At 41.8% G+C, this 16,050-nt stretch overlaps 1 protein-coding gene across 11 annotated transcripts in view; it reads right to left on the bottom strand.

Annotated features, from left to right (window-relative positions):
- Positions 1–16,050, bottom strand: part of SENP7 (SUMO1/sentrin specific peptidase 7) — a 159,520-nt gene that overhangs the window by 83,477 nt on the left and 59,993 nt on the right. For 7 of the 11 annotated variants that reach the window (XM_015571282.1, XM_006774977.2, XM_015571281.1 and 4 more), the window contains one exon: positions 7,621–7,818. The exons of the other annotated variants lie outside the window; for them this stretch is intronic. In XM_015571282.1, the coding sequence (XP_015426768.1) occupies positions 7,621–7,818 (198 nt within the window). The remainder of the gene's footprint in view (positions 1–7,620; positions 7,819–16,050) is intronic. 11 annotated transcript variants of the gene reach the window in all.

Here is a 16,050-nt window from a genome sequence, read left to right as displayed (position 1 = left end):
GATGCACAAAAATTTGTGCACTCGGGAGGGTCCCTCAGCCCAGCCTGTGCCCTCTTGCAGTCTGGGACCCCTCGGGGAATGACCACCTGCTGGCTTAGGCCCGCTCCCCAAGGTATTAGGCCTAAGCTGGCAGTCAGACATCCCTCTGGCAGCCAGGCAGCCCTCAGGGGGTGTCCACTTGGCAGGGGGAAAGCAGGCCTAGCTGCAATTGGACATCCTTAGCACTGCTGAGGAGGCGGGAGAGGCTCCCACCACCACCACTGTACTGGCAACTGTCAGCCTGACTTGTGGCTGAACAGAGCTCCCCTTGTGGGAGCACACTGACCACCAGGGGGCAGCTCCTGCATTAAGCGTCTGCCCCCTGGTGGTCAGTGTGTGTCATAGTGACCAGTGATTCCCAGTCGCTCTGCTGTTAGGGTCAATTTGCATATTACCCTTTTATTATATAGTACGGAGGCCTGGTGCATGGGTGGGGGCTGGCTGGTTTGCCCTGAAAGGTGTCCCAGATGACAGTGGGGGAACCGCTGGGGTGCCTGGCCAGCCTGGGTGAGGGGCTGAGAGCCGTTTCAGACTGGCCACACCCCCTTCAGGGAGGGGGCTCCTGCTGAGGGGGCTGGCCAGCCTGGGTGAGGGGCTGATGGCTGTGTGCAGGTTGGCTACACCCCCTTTGGGGGGGGTCCCCCCTGGGGTGCCTCGCCAGCCTGAATGAGGGGCTGAGGGCTGTTTTCAGGCTGGCCACACCCCCTTCAGGGAGGGGGCTCCTGCTGAGGGGGCTGGCCAGCCTGGGTGAGGGGCTGATGGCTGTTTGTAGGCTGGCCACAGCCCCTTCAGGATGGGGGTCCCCAATGGGGTGCCTGGCCAGCTTGAGTAAGGGGCTGATGGTTGTTTGCAGGTTGGCCACCGCCCCTTCTGGGTGGGGGTCCCCACTGGGGTGGCTGGCCAGCCTGGGTGAGGGGCTGATGGCTGTTTGCAGGCTGGCCACAGCCCCCAGCCACCCAAGTCCCCCGCCTCCCCAGGTCACGGATTAGGTCCCTCGGGCAGTGTCTTGGCTGCCTGTCCCATCTGCAGTATGCAAATTTAATGGCCATCTTTGTTGGGATAAATTGCATACTCTTCTGATTGGCTGATGGGCATAGCAAAGTTATGGTCAATTAGCATTTTTGTCTTTTATTAGTGTAGACTAGAGGTCTGATGCATGCAGATTCGTGCAAGAATGGGCCTTCCTGCCCCTGGCTGACGGCACCGCCTTCGCTCCAGCCGGAGCCACCTTTCTGCCTTCCCACGCTGCCCAGAGGCCCAGAGCAGCTGGGGCAGTGCAGAACACCTGCATCATCGCCATGGACTACGCAAGCGTCCCACTCCGCCCCCGGCCACTCAGCACCTGCATATACAAATTAACCCGCCATTTTTGTTGGGTTAATTTGCATACTCATTCCTGATTTGCTGGTGGGCATCATGAAGGTATGGTCAATTTGCATCTCTTTTATTAGTGTAGATAGATAGTACTTAGAGAGGTACTCTATTTTTGCTACAGAGAGGCACTATGTTCTTTTCACAATGTTCAAAACAAAATAGAATTTCAGATCTCAGGAGAACTTTAAAATAATTTGATTTTCTCTTTATTTCAAACATGAAGAACTGAAAGCTCAGAAAATTTAAGTACTTGCCCTGTATAAGTAACTCTTCCTAGTAGAAGAATCTGAGCCTATTGTTTTTTGGTTTTTTATTTTATTCGATTACACTGTCTGTATCCACAATACTAACATGCCAAAGGATTCAGATAACTAAGCTTTTCTATCAATAAATACTTCAAGAAAACTTATTTCCATCAAAAAAAAGTATTACAATAATTAAGTTCTATATATGATCTAAAAACAGACATAGTAAATAGTACAACACCCTGAACTCACAGTTTAAGTGAAGAAAGAAAGGAAAGGAAGTCTGTCATCTAAATAACACTTATACTGAGGAGGGGAGGGCAGAGCCATTTTCCTACCTCCTTGCATGATTAAATCTCTAAGGATCCCATTTATTATTGTCTGGTTTGTATATCTGATGCCTGATAAAACCCTCCTTAAACAACTGGATTTGAAATGGGAACAGGGACAATATAGGACCAGTAAGGAGTCTCAAGATTTATTTTACCTGACCTCACACTAGAAATTGCTATAAATGAATTGTTAAAGGAAACTCGCCTCGCTGGTTTGGCTCAGTGGATAAAGCATCAGCCTGAGGACTGAAGGGTTCTGGGTTCAATTCCGGTCAAAAGGACATGTTGGGTTGCAGACTCGATCCCAAGTGGGGGGTATGCAGGAAACAGCAGATCAATGATTCTCTCTCATCATTGATGTTTCTCTCTCTCTTTCTCTCTCTCTCCCCCCACTCCTCCTCCTCCTCCTCATTTTCCCCCTCCTTTCTTCCCACCCTCTCCCTTCCTCTCTGAAATCAATAAAAATGTATTTAAAAAAAAGAAAATTCAACTATGGTTCTCAATACTTTAGGAAAAATACAAGGATATTAGCAAAGAAAATTTTATTCAGGTTAGACCTATACTTTTCTAGATACATATTATAGTGTAAATAAAACTGTACTTTAAGAAATAAGAGAATCTAAAAAGATCCAGAGATAAGGAAGCATGCAACACACTAATGTACTAGAGGTGGGGGGAGAGATTAACTAATGAACTTATAGGCATATTGGAGGCCTGGTGCATGAATTCGTGCACAGGTGGGGTCCAGTCAGCCCACCCCAATCGAGGCCAATTGGGCCGGGCCAGCTGGGGAGAGAGGATGCAGGAGGTTGGCTGACCGGCCCCACCCCTGAAAGGGGTTGGAGGATCCAATCAGGGGCAGGGCCGGCTGGGAGAGGGGCCGCGGGCAGTTGGCCAACCAGTCTCATCCAGTGGTCAAACTCCCGATCGAACTCCCGGTCGAGGGGACAATATGCATACTAGCCTTTTATTATATAGGCTATGTATAGCCCATGGACAGACAATAGTTCAGGAAAGACCTGGGGAGGGGAAGGGAGCAGGGTGGAGTAAGTCAAACAGGGAACATCTGTAATACTTTCAATAATAAAGATAAATTTTTTACGAAAGAAATAAAAAACTGTATGATTAACCTTTAAAAAAAGAAATGAGAAACTGATATACTAAATTGGTTATTCATGTTAAGAATTCAATCTTTACTAGAGGCCTGGTGCATGAAATTTGTGCACTGTGGGCAGGGGGTCTCTCAGCCCAGCCTGCACCCTCTCTAATCTGGGACCCCTTGGGGGATGTTCAACTGCCGGTTTAGGTCCAATCCCTAAATCAGCAGTCAGGCATCCCTCTCACAATCCAGGACTGCTGACTCCTAACTGCTCACCTGCATGCCATCCTAATTACTTCCTAACCACTCCCCTGACAACCTGATTGATGCCTAACTGCTCCCCTGCCAACCCGATCGCCCCCAACTGCCCTCCCTGCTGGCCCAGTCACCCCCAACTGCCTCCCCCTGCTGGCCATCTTGTGGCAACCATCTTGTGGTGGCCATCTTGTGATGACATGGGGGCAGACATCTTGTCATGATGTGAGGGCACGAGGGCCACCTAAGCTTTGATTAGAATAGATGATCCCCTATCATTACCAAATTCTAAAATATGACTCATAATGAAAATATCCAGAAACTATAATATTTAAGTAAAGAGACCATTTGGGATATATAAGGAAACACATCAAAGAAATGTCAGCTTCGTTTAGTATCCCTTTTAAATGTCTGACTACAGTCGTTTGAATGTCTGACTACAAATTTAAAATATGTTTAAATTTGTATTAAACTACTGAGTCCCTAAAAAAGCTGTCTCTCCAAATAGGTAAGATATTGTCCATAAAGATTAGTCCTATACAACGTGTTAAATAGAATCTACAACGATAACAAAAAGTACAAATATCAGCAAGAAAAGAGAGAATTTTTAAAGATTATGGTTCTCTTCTGAATAATAAGTTATCCTATTCTTGTAAGGTTTATTTTATAACCGGACAACCAAGGGGTCTGGGCTGCCTGTAACTATTGAGCCAATTAAGCAAAACAGGGTTAAATCATATATAAGCGTTTATTCCAATAATGCGGGTAGTATGGGAGAGCAGCAGGTCATCCACAAAAATCTGCTGTGTACCCCACCATACGCCAGCTGCTTATACTGGGTAGAAGGACAAAGATCACGTAGGAAAATAGGAATTACAAGTATGGGGAAAGTGGGCACAGGATTAACAGTAACAAATCATGTGGGCTGGGGGAGGGTGGTGTCACAGGGGGGCGGGAGCCCCTATGCACTCCAGGACCAAATTACAGACAATAGGGACTGGGGGTTGTAAAGAACAGGTGCCCCCTGGACTAGATTGTTTCTGCCACAAGGTTGCAAATCTTTCCATAATGATAGGTAGTTCTCGGAAAGAGGATTGACTGTATTCCAATGTTAACTCCCATTCCCAGGACATACAACTCTCAGTAAGGTTAGAATGTCCTTTCTCTAATCAGAACAGAACCATCATGATTAACAGAGCATGATTAATGTTTCTTATAATTGTAGCTTGTCTGCAATATTCAATTTCTGCCCCTAAGAGTTTGGTAGCTAGATTTTTAAAGAAAGAAAAAGTAGCCAGCCAGTGTTGCTCAGTGGTTGAGATCCACCCATGAACCAGGAGGTCACGGTCAGGGCACATGCCTGGGGTATGGGCTTGATCCTCAGTAGCGGGTATGCAGGAGGCAGCCAATTGATGATTCTCATCATTGATGTTTCTATCCCTCTGTCCCTCTCCCTTCCTCTCTCTGAAATCAATTTTAAAGAAGGAAGAAAGAGAGGGAGGGAGGGAGGGAGGGAGGGAGGGAACAGAAGAGATATGAAAAATGAACTTTGGCAGAGAAATAAGACCTTCTAAGTTGAATATCTCAAAGTCTTCTAGGAGAGAAAATTTTCAAAATTTACCCAAAAACCATTTGAAAAAATTATATACCAAACTGTAGTAGAATCTGTATCTTTAAAGCACAAGAGCCCTAGAGGAAATCTGAGGCTATCAGAAGGTTCAGAGAATTATCTCAGCATGTCTACCACAGTATACCTTTCAATTAGAAATCACTCAATTAGAACAAATTCCACAAGGAAAAATGTAAAGAATAAGTAAAATACTTAACGGGTTAATGAAATAGATATCATATAAATATATATAACAAAGTCTAAATCTTACTTTACTTATAGAAAAATTAAAGTCATTAGAGTGAAAAGCAGTATAGCACAAGAGTTAAGAGCAAGCATTCTTATTCTTTTTAATCTTTATTGTTGAGATTATTACAGATGTCCATCTTTTTCCCCGAATAGCTCCCCTACACCCAGTTCCCACCACACCCCAGGCCCTCACAACCCTATTGTCTGTGTCCATAGGTACGGCATACATGCACATAAGATTTTTGACTAATCTCTTCCCACTCCCCCCAACACACCCTTCCCTCTGAGAATTGTCAATCTGTTTGTTCCATTTCCATGCCCCTGATTCTATCCCATTCACCAGTTTATTCTGTTCATCAGATTTTTTATTCATTTGATTTTTAGATTCAATTGTTGATAGATATGTATTTGTTGTCCCTTTGTTGTTCGTATTTTTTATCTTTACCTTTTTCTTCTTCTTCCTCTTCTTAAAGAATACCCTTCAGCATCCTTTGTAATAAAGAGGGAATATGCAAATTGACCATCACTCTGCCACAAAGATGGTGGCAGCCACAGCGGAGGCGGGGGTTTCCATAACACAAGATGGCTGCGCCCATAGCTGAGGCCGAGTTCCCGTAACAAGCCTTAACGAGCAATCAGCTGGGACCTGAAGCAGCACCCTTCCCAGCCCCTATGGGGCTTGACAGGGGACCTCAGGTTCGATTCCAGTCAAGTGTAAATGCACAGTTTGCATGCTCGATAGCCAGTAGGAGGCATGTAGGAGGCAGTTGATCAATGATTCTCTTATATCTGATATTTCTATTTCTCTCTTCCACTTCCTTCCACTCTGAAGTCAATAAAAATATATTTTCCAAATATACAGATAAATAAATGACACATTGGATCAGATGAATTTAACTGACATTTATAGAACATTTCACCCCAAAGCTGCAGAATATACATTCTTCTCACGTGCACATGGGTCATTCTCAAAGACAGACAACATGTTAGGACACAAAACAAGTCTCTACAAGTTCAAAAAGACTAAAATCATATCAAGCATTTTCTCAGATCACAGTGTAATGAAACTAGAAATCAACTACAGTGAAAACACCCAAAACATTCAAACACATGGAGGATAAACAGCACGTTATTAAACAATGAATGGGTTACCAAAGAGATCAAAGAAGAAATAAAAAACATTCTGGAAACAAATGAAAATAAAACACAACACTCCAAAATCTATGGGACATAGTGAAAGCAGTCCTGAGAGGGAAGTTCATAGCACTACAGGCCTACTTCAAGAAACAAGAAGAACTGGTAATAAATTATCTAACCCTATTCTGGATAACCTAGATGAAATGGACATATTCCTAGAAAAATACCTTCCAAAACTCAATTAGGAAGAATGAGAAAATCTGAATAGGCTGATAACTACTGATGAAATTGAAGCAGCAGGAGAAACCAAGATGGCGGCATAGGTAAACACCGGAGTTAGCTGCCTCAAACAACCACTTCAAAATACAACTAAAAGACGGAACGGACATCGCCCAGAACCACAGGAAGACTAGCTGAGGGGAAATTCTTCAACTATAAGGAAAGAGAACAGCATACGAGACTCAGAGGAGGCGCAGTGCGGAAAATACAAAGAATCAAGTGAATAAATAATCTGATGAACAGAATGAACTGGTGATTATAATAGAATCAGGGACATAGAAAGGGAATGGACTAGCTATTCTTGGGGGGGGGAAAGGTGTGGGGGATGCGGGAAGAGACTGGACAAAAATTGTGCACCTAGGGATGAGGACAGTGGGGGGGTAAGGGCAGAGGGGGGGGTTGGAACTGGGTGGAGGGGAGCTATGGGGGGAAAAAAGAGGAACAAATGTAATAATCTGGTCTTATTAGTTTTCAAAATTAAACTGCATGTTTATATTAAAAACCTGGTGGTAATATTTCAATATCATCTTCTTCTTTTCAAAAAACAGCATGTAAAATAAAAGAAAGTTCAACAAAGTTTAGTGGTAAGTACTTAGACTAAATAATATCTAAAAGGTATGTTAAAGATGCAGAAAATAGAAAAGATATGTTACCATATCTTTTAAATGTTATTTAATCTAGGTCATTACCTATTTGTATACATCTCTTCATTTTATATCATATATGAATCTTAAAATATGTATATGTTTATCAAATTATAAAGTAAGTTAAATGCATTGATACTTGGTTTTAAAAATAATTCTGTCAATCTATTTAATCAAGTATGGAACTATCACTAAGTTTGTAAATCAAGGTTGTCAACTTTTAAGATTTGCTGCAAATTGGGTGCACCTGCATATGAAGATTTTCTTAAAGATCATTTCCAACAATCTTATTTTTTAAGACTATTGGACTTATTTCTGAGTGGGGTAAGCTGAACAAAATCAATACTGAACAACATACCTTTCAGATAATTTAAGGCTTTGGTGGAGAGGTTCTAATTTTTGACATGTCTCTAGGCTGTCAACAGATGTCGAAGGCAATGAGTCTGATTGCACCTTGTTGGCATCACATAAATTAGCATCGTTTCTAGGTAGGATCTTTCTGAATTTTCGTCCTAAATCCGTCCATAGGACATTCGTCAACATAACTTTGAGTTGCCTGTTACACACATAAATAATTAATACTAAACATTGTATAATACATGAATGCATCACAAATAATAACAAATGAAAACCTCCAGGAATTCTAAATTCCAGTTCTTGAAGCAATTAAATAGAATAGTAAACATCATAAGTAAAAATTTTGCCTAACCATTCTCAAGTATACATTAAAAAGTAAAGCCTATTTCACTTAAATTGGGATTGTCTTCAGAATTCTGTTATACTACAACTGTAGTCACACACCTTGTACAGCTGTTGGATTCCTGATAACCCATCTTTGTCTATTCTCACTGTTAGTGGAACAATAATACACACCTGCACATATCATCACAGAGGCAAGAACTTTCTGCACTAAAAATTTTTTTCCTTTAGTATTTATTGATTTGGAAAACATTGTTAAAACTAAGGGTGCAATGGTAGATCATCTACAGTCTCAAGCCTATGTAATCTTAAAATACAGATTTAATTTTACTTTATTTTTAAAAATAGGTCAATTTAAAACATTTACTTTTATTGTACCTATACCAATTTCAAAAGTAAAACTGCACCCTAGCTGGTTCGCTCAATGGTTAGAGTCTCAGTCTGTGGACTGAAGGTTCCCGGATTCAATTCTGATCAAGGGCACTTGCCATGGTTGCAGGCAGTTCCAGCCTTTTGCCTCATTACATTTTGCCCATTACTCATTCAATACATCCTTGGGCTGATAATACTGGAACAATGAAATATATTCTTTGCAGTAGTGTAAGCAGGCTATCAAGTAGACTTGAAACAATGTCAAATGAGGAATGGTTGAAAGATTTGGAAATATTTAATCATATTATTCTCCCTGGTACCAGTTTTAGGCACCAGTTTATTTGTTTGTTTAACAAATATATGAATATTAAGAAACAGAAAGCAAAATGCTCATGTATTTGTGTTGTTGTTATTAATCCTCACCCAAGGACATTTTTCCATTGATTTTTAGAGAGTGGAAGGGAGACAGGAAGGGAGAGAGGGTGGGGAAGGGAGGGAGGGAGGGATATGTATATATATATATATATATAGAGAGAGAGAGAGAGAGAGAGAGAGAGACAGAGACAGAGACAGAGACAGAGACATCGATTGGTTGCCTCCCACACTGCCCTGATTGGGGCCAAGGATCGAACCTTCAACCCAGGTTTGTGCCCTTGACTGGGAATCAAACCCAAGACCCTTCAGTGCATGGGCAGTCACTGTAACCACTGAGAACACTGGCCAGGGCAAGTGCTCATCCATATACATAAAACCCTAAGCGACCAGTTGACTGTTCGACCGGTCGACCATTTGACTGGTCGCTATTATGTGCACTGACCACCAGGGGGCAGACACTCAACACAGGAACTTCTCCCTGGTGGTCATTGTGCCCCCACAGTGGGAACGCTGCTCAGCTGGCCATGGGGCTTCAGACACCAGGCTCATGGTTGGCAAGCGAGTGCAGCTGCGGTGGCGCGAGCCTCTCCCGCCTCCGCACAGCAGGGCTGGGATAAGTGGGAGCGGCATAGCACACGGCCCAGCTTGGGCTCCTCCTCCTCCACCTGCTGCCTGGTGCACTACTACATCCCTCAGGGGATGTCGGGCTGCTGGTCTCAAAATCGGCAGTCCGACATCCCCAGAGGACCTGCAGAGATCGGGCAGAAACTGGCAGTCCAAAATCCCCCCGAGGGGTTCCAGCTTGCGAGAGGGTACAGGCCAGGCTGAGGGACACCACCAGTGCACAAATCCATACACCAGGCCTCTAGTATATTTTAAAGACAAAACAGATTTCAAATAAGTCACTTGTTCGCTTGGGTCTATATATTCAGACCATCTAGAAGGAGGGAGTTATCAGTCTTCAGGGGACCTCCATAGAATGCACTGAAACTCCAACCATTTTGAGATTTTAAAATATTAATCTTTAAAATTCTTATTAAGGAATAAAGAGATGAGTGGCATTTCTCTAAATAAATAAAAAGCATCCTTCTTTCAACAAAGACTTACTAAAGACCTGCTGGCAGAACAACTCTAGAACCTGAGATTCAGCAATGAACAAGATGATTATAGTTCTGCCTTAATAGAGCTTACAATCCAGAGAAGAATTACCCAATTAATGTATTACAATTGTGATGAGTGATATGAAGGAAAAATACAGATGGCTGCACTTGATCTGAACCAAGTCAGGAAAGGTTTTACTGAGAATATGGCATTGAAGCTGAAACCTCAAAGAAAAAGAGGTATTATCCAAAAGAAACAGGTGGAAAATGAAGAGATCTCCAAAAGGAGGGACAAAATGCAATGGCTCTTTGATATGTGTAATTTTTTATCTAATAAAAGAGAAATATATAAATTGACTGTCACTTCACAATGTCCCACAGCCAATCAGGAGCGAGTATGCAAATTAACCTGACAAAGATGTCAGCAGCTCTGCCCTGTCCCCCCCCCCCCCCACCTTGAGCTTCTAGTCTTATCTAATCTAATAAAAGAGAAATTAAATTGACTGTCACACCTGCACCACCCACAGCCAATCAGGAGCAAGTATGCAAATTAACCCGACAAAGATGGCGGCAGCCCTGCTCCCCGCTACTCTGGACCTCTGGGCAGCATGCCTCCTCAGGGCCTCCCTGCCACACTCCACACCTGTCAACCATCCTTGCAGCCTCCCTGTGGCTCAGTCCCCGGCCTTAGAGGCAATCCTCTGGTGCCTGAGGTCGTAGGTCCCAGTGTCTGGTGTCTCCCTCTACCCCACCCCACCCCGCTGCTCTGGTAAACAGCCTAGTGCTAGAGTAGCCCTGCGGGCGCAGACACACACAGGAGCTCACTCGGTGCACTTAGAGTGCTCTGGGAGCCCCGGGCCAGCCAAGGGGCGATGGTGGCAGCTACAGCGGTACCTGCAGGCGGCTCAGCTTTATTTTGAATAGATGAAAGAGGCTACCTACAAAGTAACCCAAATTATCAGATCTCCCTCCTCACCATCTCACCAAATCAAGAGGGGAGGGGTGATGGGCGTGGAGGGAGGGCAGGCAGGCAGGAGGCAGAGGGCGGAGGAGGAAGAGGATCAGGAAGGGGGCCAGTTGCATCCCACTTTCACAATGGGAAAGTGAAACACACTAGCATATCCAACCTCTCCAGTCCTCCCCGCCTCCGCCATCACTGCACAGGCTGCCAGACCGAGCCCGCTGCACGCCGGCAGCCAGGGGAAAGAAGGCCTATTCTTGCACGAATCTTCGTGCATCAGGTTTCTAGTGTTTGTATAAGGAAATTACGGGACTTAACCTGGTTCAAGTGCTTAGAGTGAAAAGGAAATCTATACAAGATAAGGATGGACAGTTGGGTAGGACCTGGTGAACTATATTATCGACTTGAGACTTTACATCAACAGCAGTAGAAATATAGTAGTTTTAACAAAAAATGATGAGATCAGAAATACATTTTTTAAAGATCACTTTGATCTTCTATGAAAAGAGGAAATGAGAGCACTAAAGTCAAGGGAAATAAGAATGAATTTATATAATAATGGTGACTTTATCAGGGGTAGGTTAGTGGAATTGTGGGATCAAAACACAATGGGATGAGTAAAAGTTAAAGAAGGAAAGGGATACAAAAAATATAGGCAGTTGACATATGGCTATGAATAAAGGATACACGACAAAAGCTGAAGATAGATGTGAAGTGCAGGAAAGATTTCTTAGTAATTGGTTGATTAGTTAGTTAGCTTAAGACAGAAAATATCTGAGTAAATGCTTATGGGAAGAGGTGAACAGAGTGAGAGAGGTTGAAGGTACAGGAAACAGAATAATTAACAAAGTAAGTTTCCTAAGAAATGATATAAGAGCTAATATTTGCATGGCTGGGTGGCTCAATTGATTGGAGCATCATCCCATACACCAGGGGATTGTGGGTTCAATTCCCATTCAGGGCACATGCCTGGGTTTCAGGTTCGATCCCCAATAGGGGCATATATGGGAGGTGGCCAATCGATGCTTCTCTCTTACATCGATGATTCTCTCTCTCCCTTTCTCTCTCTAAGTCAGTGAACATATCCTCTGGTAAGGATTTTTTAAAAAAGAAAAGAAGAGCTAATATTTATTGAGCATACACTATATATCCGGCACTATGCTGAGCACTTTATAGTAATTTACTTCATTTAATCCTCACAACTACTCTATGAGGTACAATAATAACTCTTCTTCTGCAATTGAGAAGACCAAACAGAATGATTACTAACTAAATGGGTGAGTAGTCAAAGTGGGATCCAGACCACACACTCTCAACTCTACTGCCAGCACTTTAACTGTTCTACCTTTCTGATTTGTGATGGGAGAAGGGGCAAGACGAAAAAGGAATCAAGATCTTCTTTCCAAAGTGATATGAGAGCTAAAGGAAAACAGGCTTGAAAAAAAGAAAAGGTTTCAAATCATCATTGTTGGGGAGGGGCCCCTGAACACAAATTGGCTAGAGAAGCACAAAAAGATTTTCTTGCAGTTTAGGAATCTAGTGATATCAATAATCATAAATTTATAATGCCACAAATATACTATTTTGTAACTTCTTTTCATCAGTTCTCAGCCACCTTGGTGTCAACACAATGCAAACATATAATTAGGTTCACAGGTGATTATTAATTACAAAGGAGAAAGGCACATTTACAATGGAGAGAGATCCAGCAGCTACCATGTATTAAACAACTGATCAAATACAGGACCACTAACAGCAAGACAAGCAGATATTATGTATCCCTAACATGATGCAATAAGCTATGAAGTACTCTCGCAAAAATGTAACATAAGAGGGAGTGACTGGCGCAGGCACAGGCACAGGCACACGGCTGGCCTAGGAAGCTGGGGTGGGGGTGGGGAGAAATTAGGGAAAAAAATGTAACATGAAACTAATTAGGAGAACAATCCCAGATAAATCACAAAAATCTAGAATGTAGGACATTCTAAAAGACAATTAGCCAGAACTCTTCAAAAAGGTCAATGTCATGGTCTAAAAAAAGAGGGAGAGAGGAGGAAGGGATAGAGGGAGGGAGGGGTGGGAGGGGGACTGTTCTAAGATTAAGAGAATAATGAGGCATAATAACCAAAAAATATAATGCAAGAATGTTAATTTGATCCTAGATTTCAAAAATCAAACAAAAGGCATTCAGAGGACATTCATAATTCTGATTCTAGAATTAATGTAAGATGATAATATGAAAACATTAATTTTTTTCACAATTTATTGTGGTAATTATGTAAGAGAATACCTGGTTGTTACAAAATACAGACTGAAGTATTTAGAGGTGAGGTGTCATGATGTCTGCAACTTACTTTCAAATGGTTCCAAAAAATGTGTAATATATGTGAACCAAAGGACCAGTGCACAAAAATCAAAATGACAATGAGGTATCACCTCACTGCTGGTCGGAATACAGACTGGTGCTGCCACTGTTGAAATAGTATGGCGTTTCCTCAAAACTCCCTCAGTCCAGCCTGCACCCTCTTGCAGTCCGGGAGCCCTCACTCCTTACCACCAGCCTGCTCGCTGCTCCTTACTGCTCAGTATGCACTGCCTTAGCGCTGCCTCGGAGGCGGGAGAGGCTCCTGCCACGGCCACTGAGCTTGCCTGGCTTCTGGCTGAGTGGCACTCCCCCTGGGGGAGCACACTGACCACCAGGGGCAGCTCCTGCATTGAGCATCTGCCCCCTGGTGGTCAGTGCATGTCATAGCGACCTGTCATTCCGCCATTAGGTCGATTTGCATATTACCCTTTTATTATATAGGATAGGTGATTTGCACTTACATAAATGTATGAAAAGAGACTAAGAGAAAGCAAATGTAGAAAAATATTAACTGGTGAAACTAGATGAAGGATATAGTATTATTAGTATTTATTAACTCTTGTCAAAATAATTCCATGTCTGAAATCCTGTACCATGAAAAGTATGAAATAGAGTTATACACAAAAATATACATTATGATATTATTTATAAGGGTAACAGCCTAAAAGCAACCATAAATAGCCAGCAATAGCAGAATGGTTAAGTTAACCATGGAATATTAATTAGTCTCTTAAAATATTCTACTTTAAATTTTAAGGATAGCTGATTATCTCTGTGTTTTCTGTTTTCTACTTGCCTTTTATCTCTTATTTTCTATACTAAGCAAGCACTATTTATATAAAGCCAAATGTAAACTAATTATTTTTTTTAAAGACTGGTAAACATTTCAGGTCTACCTAACCAAAACCTATCAATCAACAAGTGAAATTAATATATATTCTTGGCATTCAGGAAATTAATACTATTCTTTTTTTTTAATATTTGGTATTGAAAGTATTAAATATGTCCCCTTTTTCCCCCATTGACCTCATCCAGCCAGTCCCTGACCCCCACCCCAAGGCTTCACCACCCTATAATCTGTGTCCATGGATTATGCATACATGCATACAAGTTCTTTGGTTGATTTCATCCCTGCCACCCATCAACCCCTAACTTCCCTCTGAGGTTCGACAGTCAATTCTGTGCTTCTCTGACTCTGGATCTATTTTGTTCAACAGTTTATTTTGTTCATTAGATTCCACATATGAATGAGATTATGTGACACATCTTTCTCTAACTGGCTTATTTCACTTGGCATACTGCTCTCCAGTTCCATCCATGCTGTTGCAAATGGTAAAAGTTCTTTCCTTTTTACAGCTGCATAGTATTTCATTGAGTAAATATACCTCAGGTTTTTATTCACTCATCTGTTAATGGGCACTTGAGCTGTTTCCAAATCTTAACTATTGTAAATTGCGCTGTTATGAACACAGGGGTGCTTGCCCATTTTTTTATTGGGATTGTTTGTCTTCCTTTGCTAAGTTGTATGAGTTCCCTGTATATTTTGGAAAGTAACCCCTTATCAGATATATCACTGGCAAATATATTCTCCAGTGTTGTGGGCTCACTTGTCATTTTGTTGATGGTTCCTTTTGCTGTGCAGAAGCTTTTTATTTTGACGTCGTCCCACTGGTTATTTTCTCCTTAGTTTCCTTTCCCCGCAGAGATGTATCCATAAACATATTGCTACAAGAGATGTCTGAGGTCTTGCTGCCTATGGTTTCTTTTAAGATTTTGATGGTTTCACATATTACATTGAAATTTTTTATCCATTTTGAGTTTATTTTTGTGCATGGTGGAAGTTGGCGGTCTACTTTCATTTTTTGCATGTATCTGTCCAATTTTCCCAACACCATTTATTGAAGTGACTGTCTTGACTCCATTGTATGCCCTTGCCTCCTTTGTGGAATATTAATTGAACATAATGGCTTGGACCGATGACTGAGTTCTCTGTTCTGTTCCACTGGTCTGTATGTCTGTTCTTGTGCCAGTACCAGGCTGTTCTGATTATCGTGGCTTTGCAGCATAACTTGATATCTGGAATTGTGATCCCTCCCACTTTGTTGTTCTTCCTCAAGATTGCTGCAGCTATTCATGGTCTTTTTTTGGTTTCATATATATTTTTGGAGTGTTTGCTCTAAATCTATGAAATATGCCATTGGTATTTTAATAGGGATTATCCAGTGGTTCTCAATCTTCCTAATGCCATGACCGTTTAATACAGTTCCTCATGTTGTGGTGACTCCCAATTTCATTGTTACAAATTGAACATAATTAAAGCATAGTGATTAATCCCGAAAATAGTATGTAATTATATATGTGTTTTCCGATGGTCTTAGGCAACCCCTATGAAGGGGTCGCAACCCACAGGTTGAGAACCACTGGATTATACTGAATCTATAGATTGCTTTGGGTAGTATGGACATTTTAATGTTGACTCTAGTAATCCGTGAACACAGTATATTTTTCCACTTGTTTATATCTTCTTCCATCTCTTTTTTCAATGTCCTGTAGTTTTCTAAATATGGGTCTTTTACCTCCTTGGTTAAGTTTATTTATAAGTATCTTAATTTTTTTTGTTGTTGTTGTAATGGTAAAATGGGAATTTTTCTTTAGTTTCTCTTTATTGGTTCATTATTGGTGGGTAAAAATGCCATAGATTTCTGGGTGTTAATTTTGTATCCTGCTACATTGCCGAATTCATTTATTAAATCTAGTACTTTTTAGGTGGGTTAGGGTTTTCTATGTACAATATCATGTCATCTGTGAATAATCAGAGTTTTATTTCTTCCTTTCCAATTAGATGCCTTTTATGTTTTCTTCTTATCTGATAGCTATGGCTAGTACATCCAGGATTATGTTGAACAATAGTGGTGA

Source organism: Myotis davidii, unplaced genomic scaffold (genome assembly GCF_000327345.1).
Source record: "Myotis davidii unplaced genomic scaffold, ASM32734v1 scaffold48, whole genome shotgun sequence".
Lineage (NCBI taxonomy): Eukaryota > Metazoa > Chordata > Mammalia > Chiroptera > Vespertilionidae > Myotis > Myotis davidii.
Note: the sequence above shows the minus strand (reverse complement) of the source record. Positions and strands in the feature narration are given on the sequence as shown.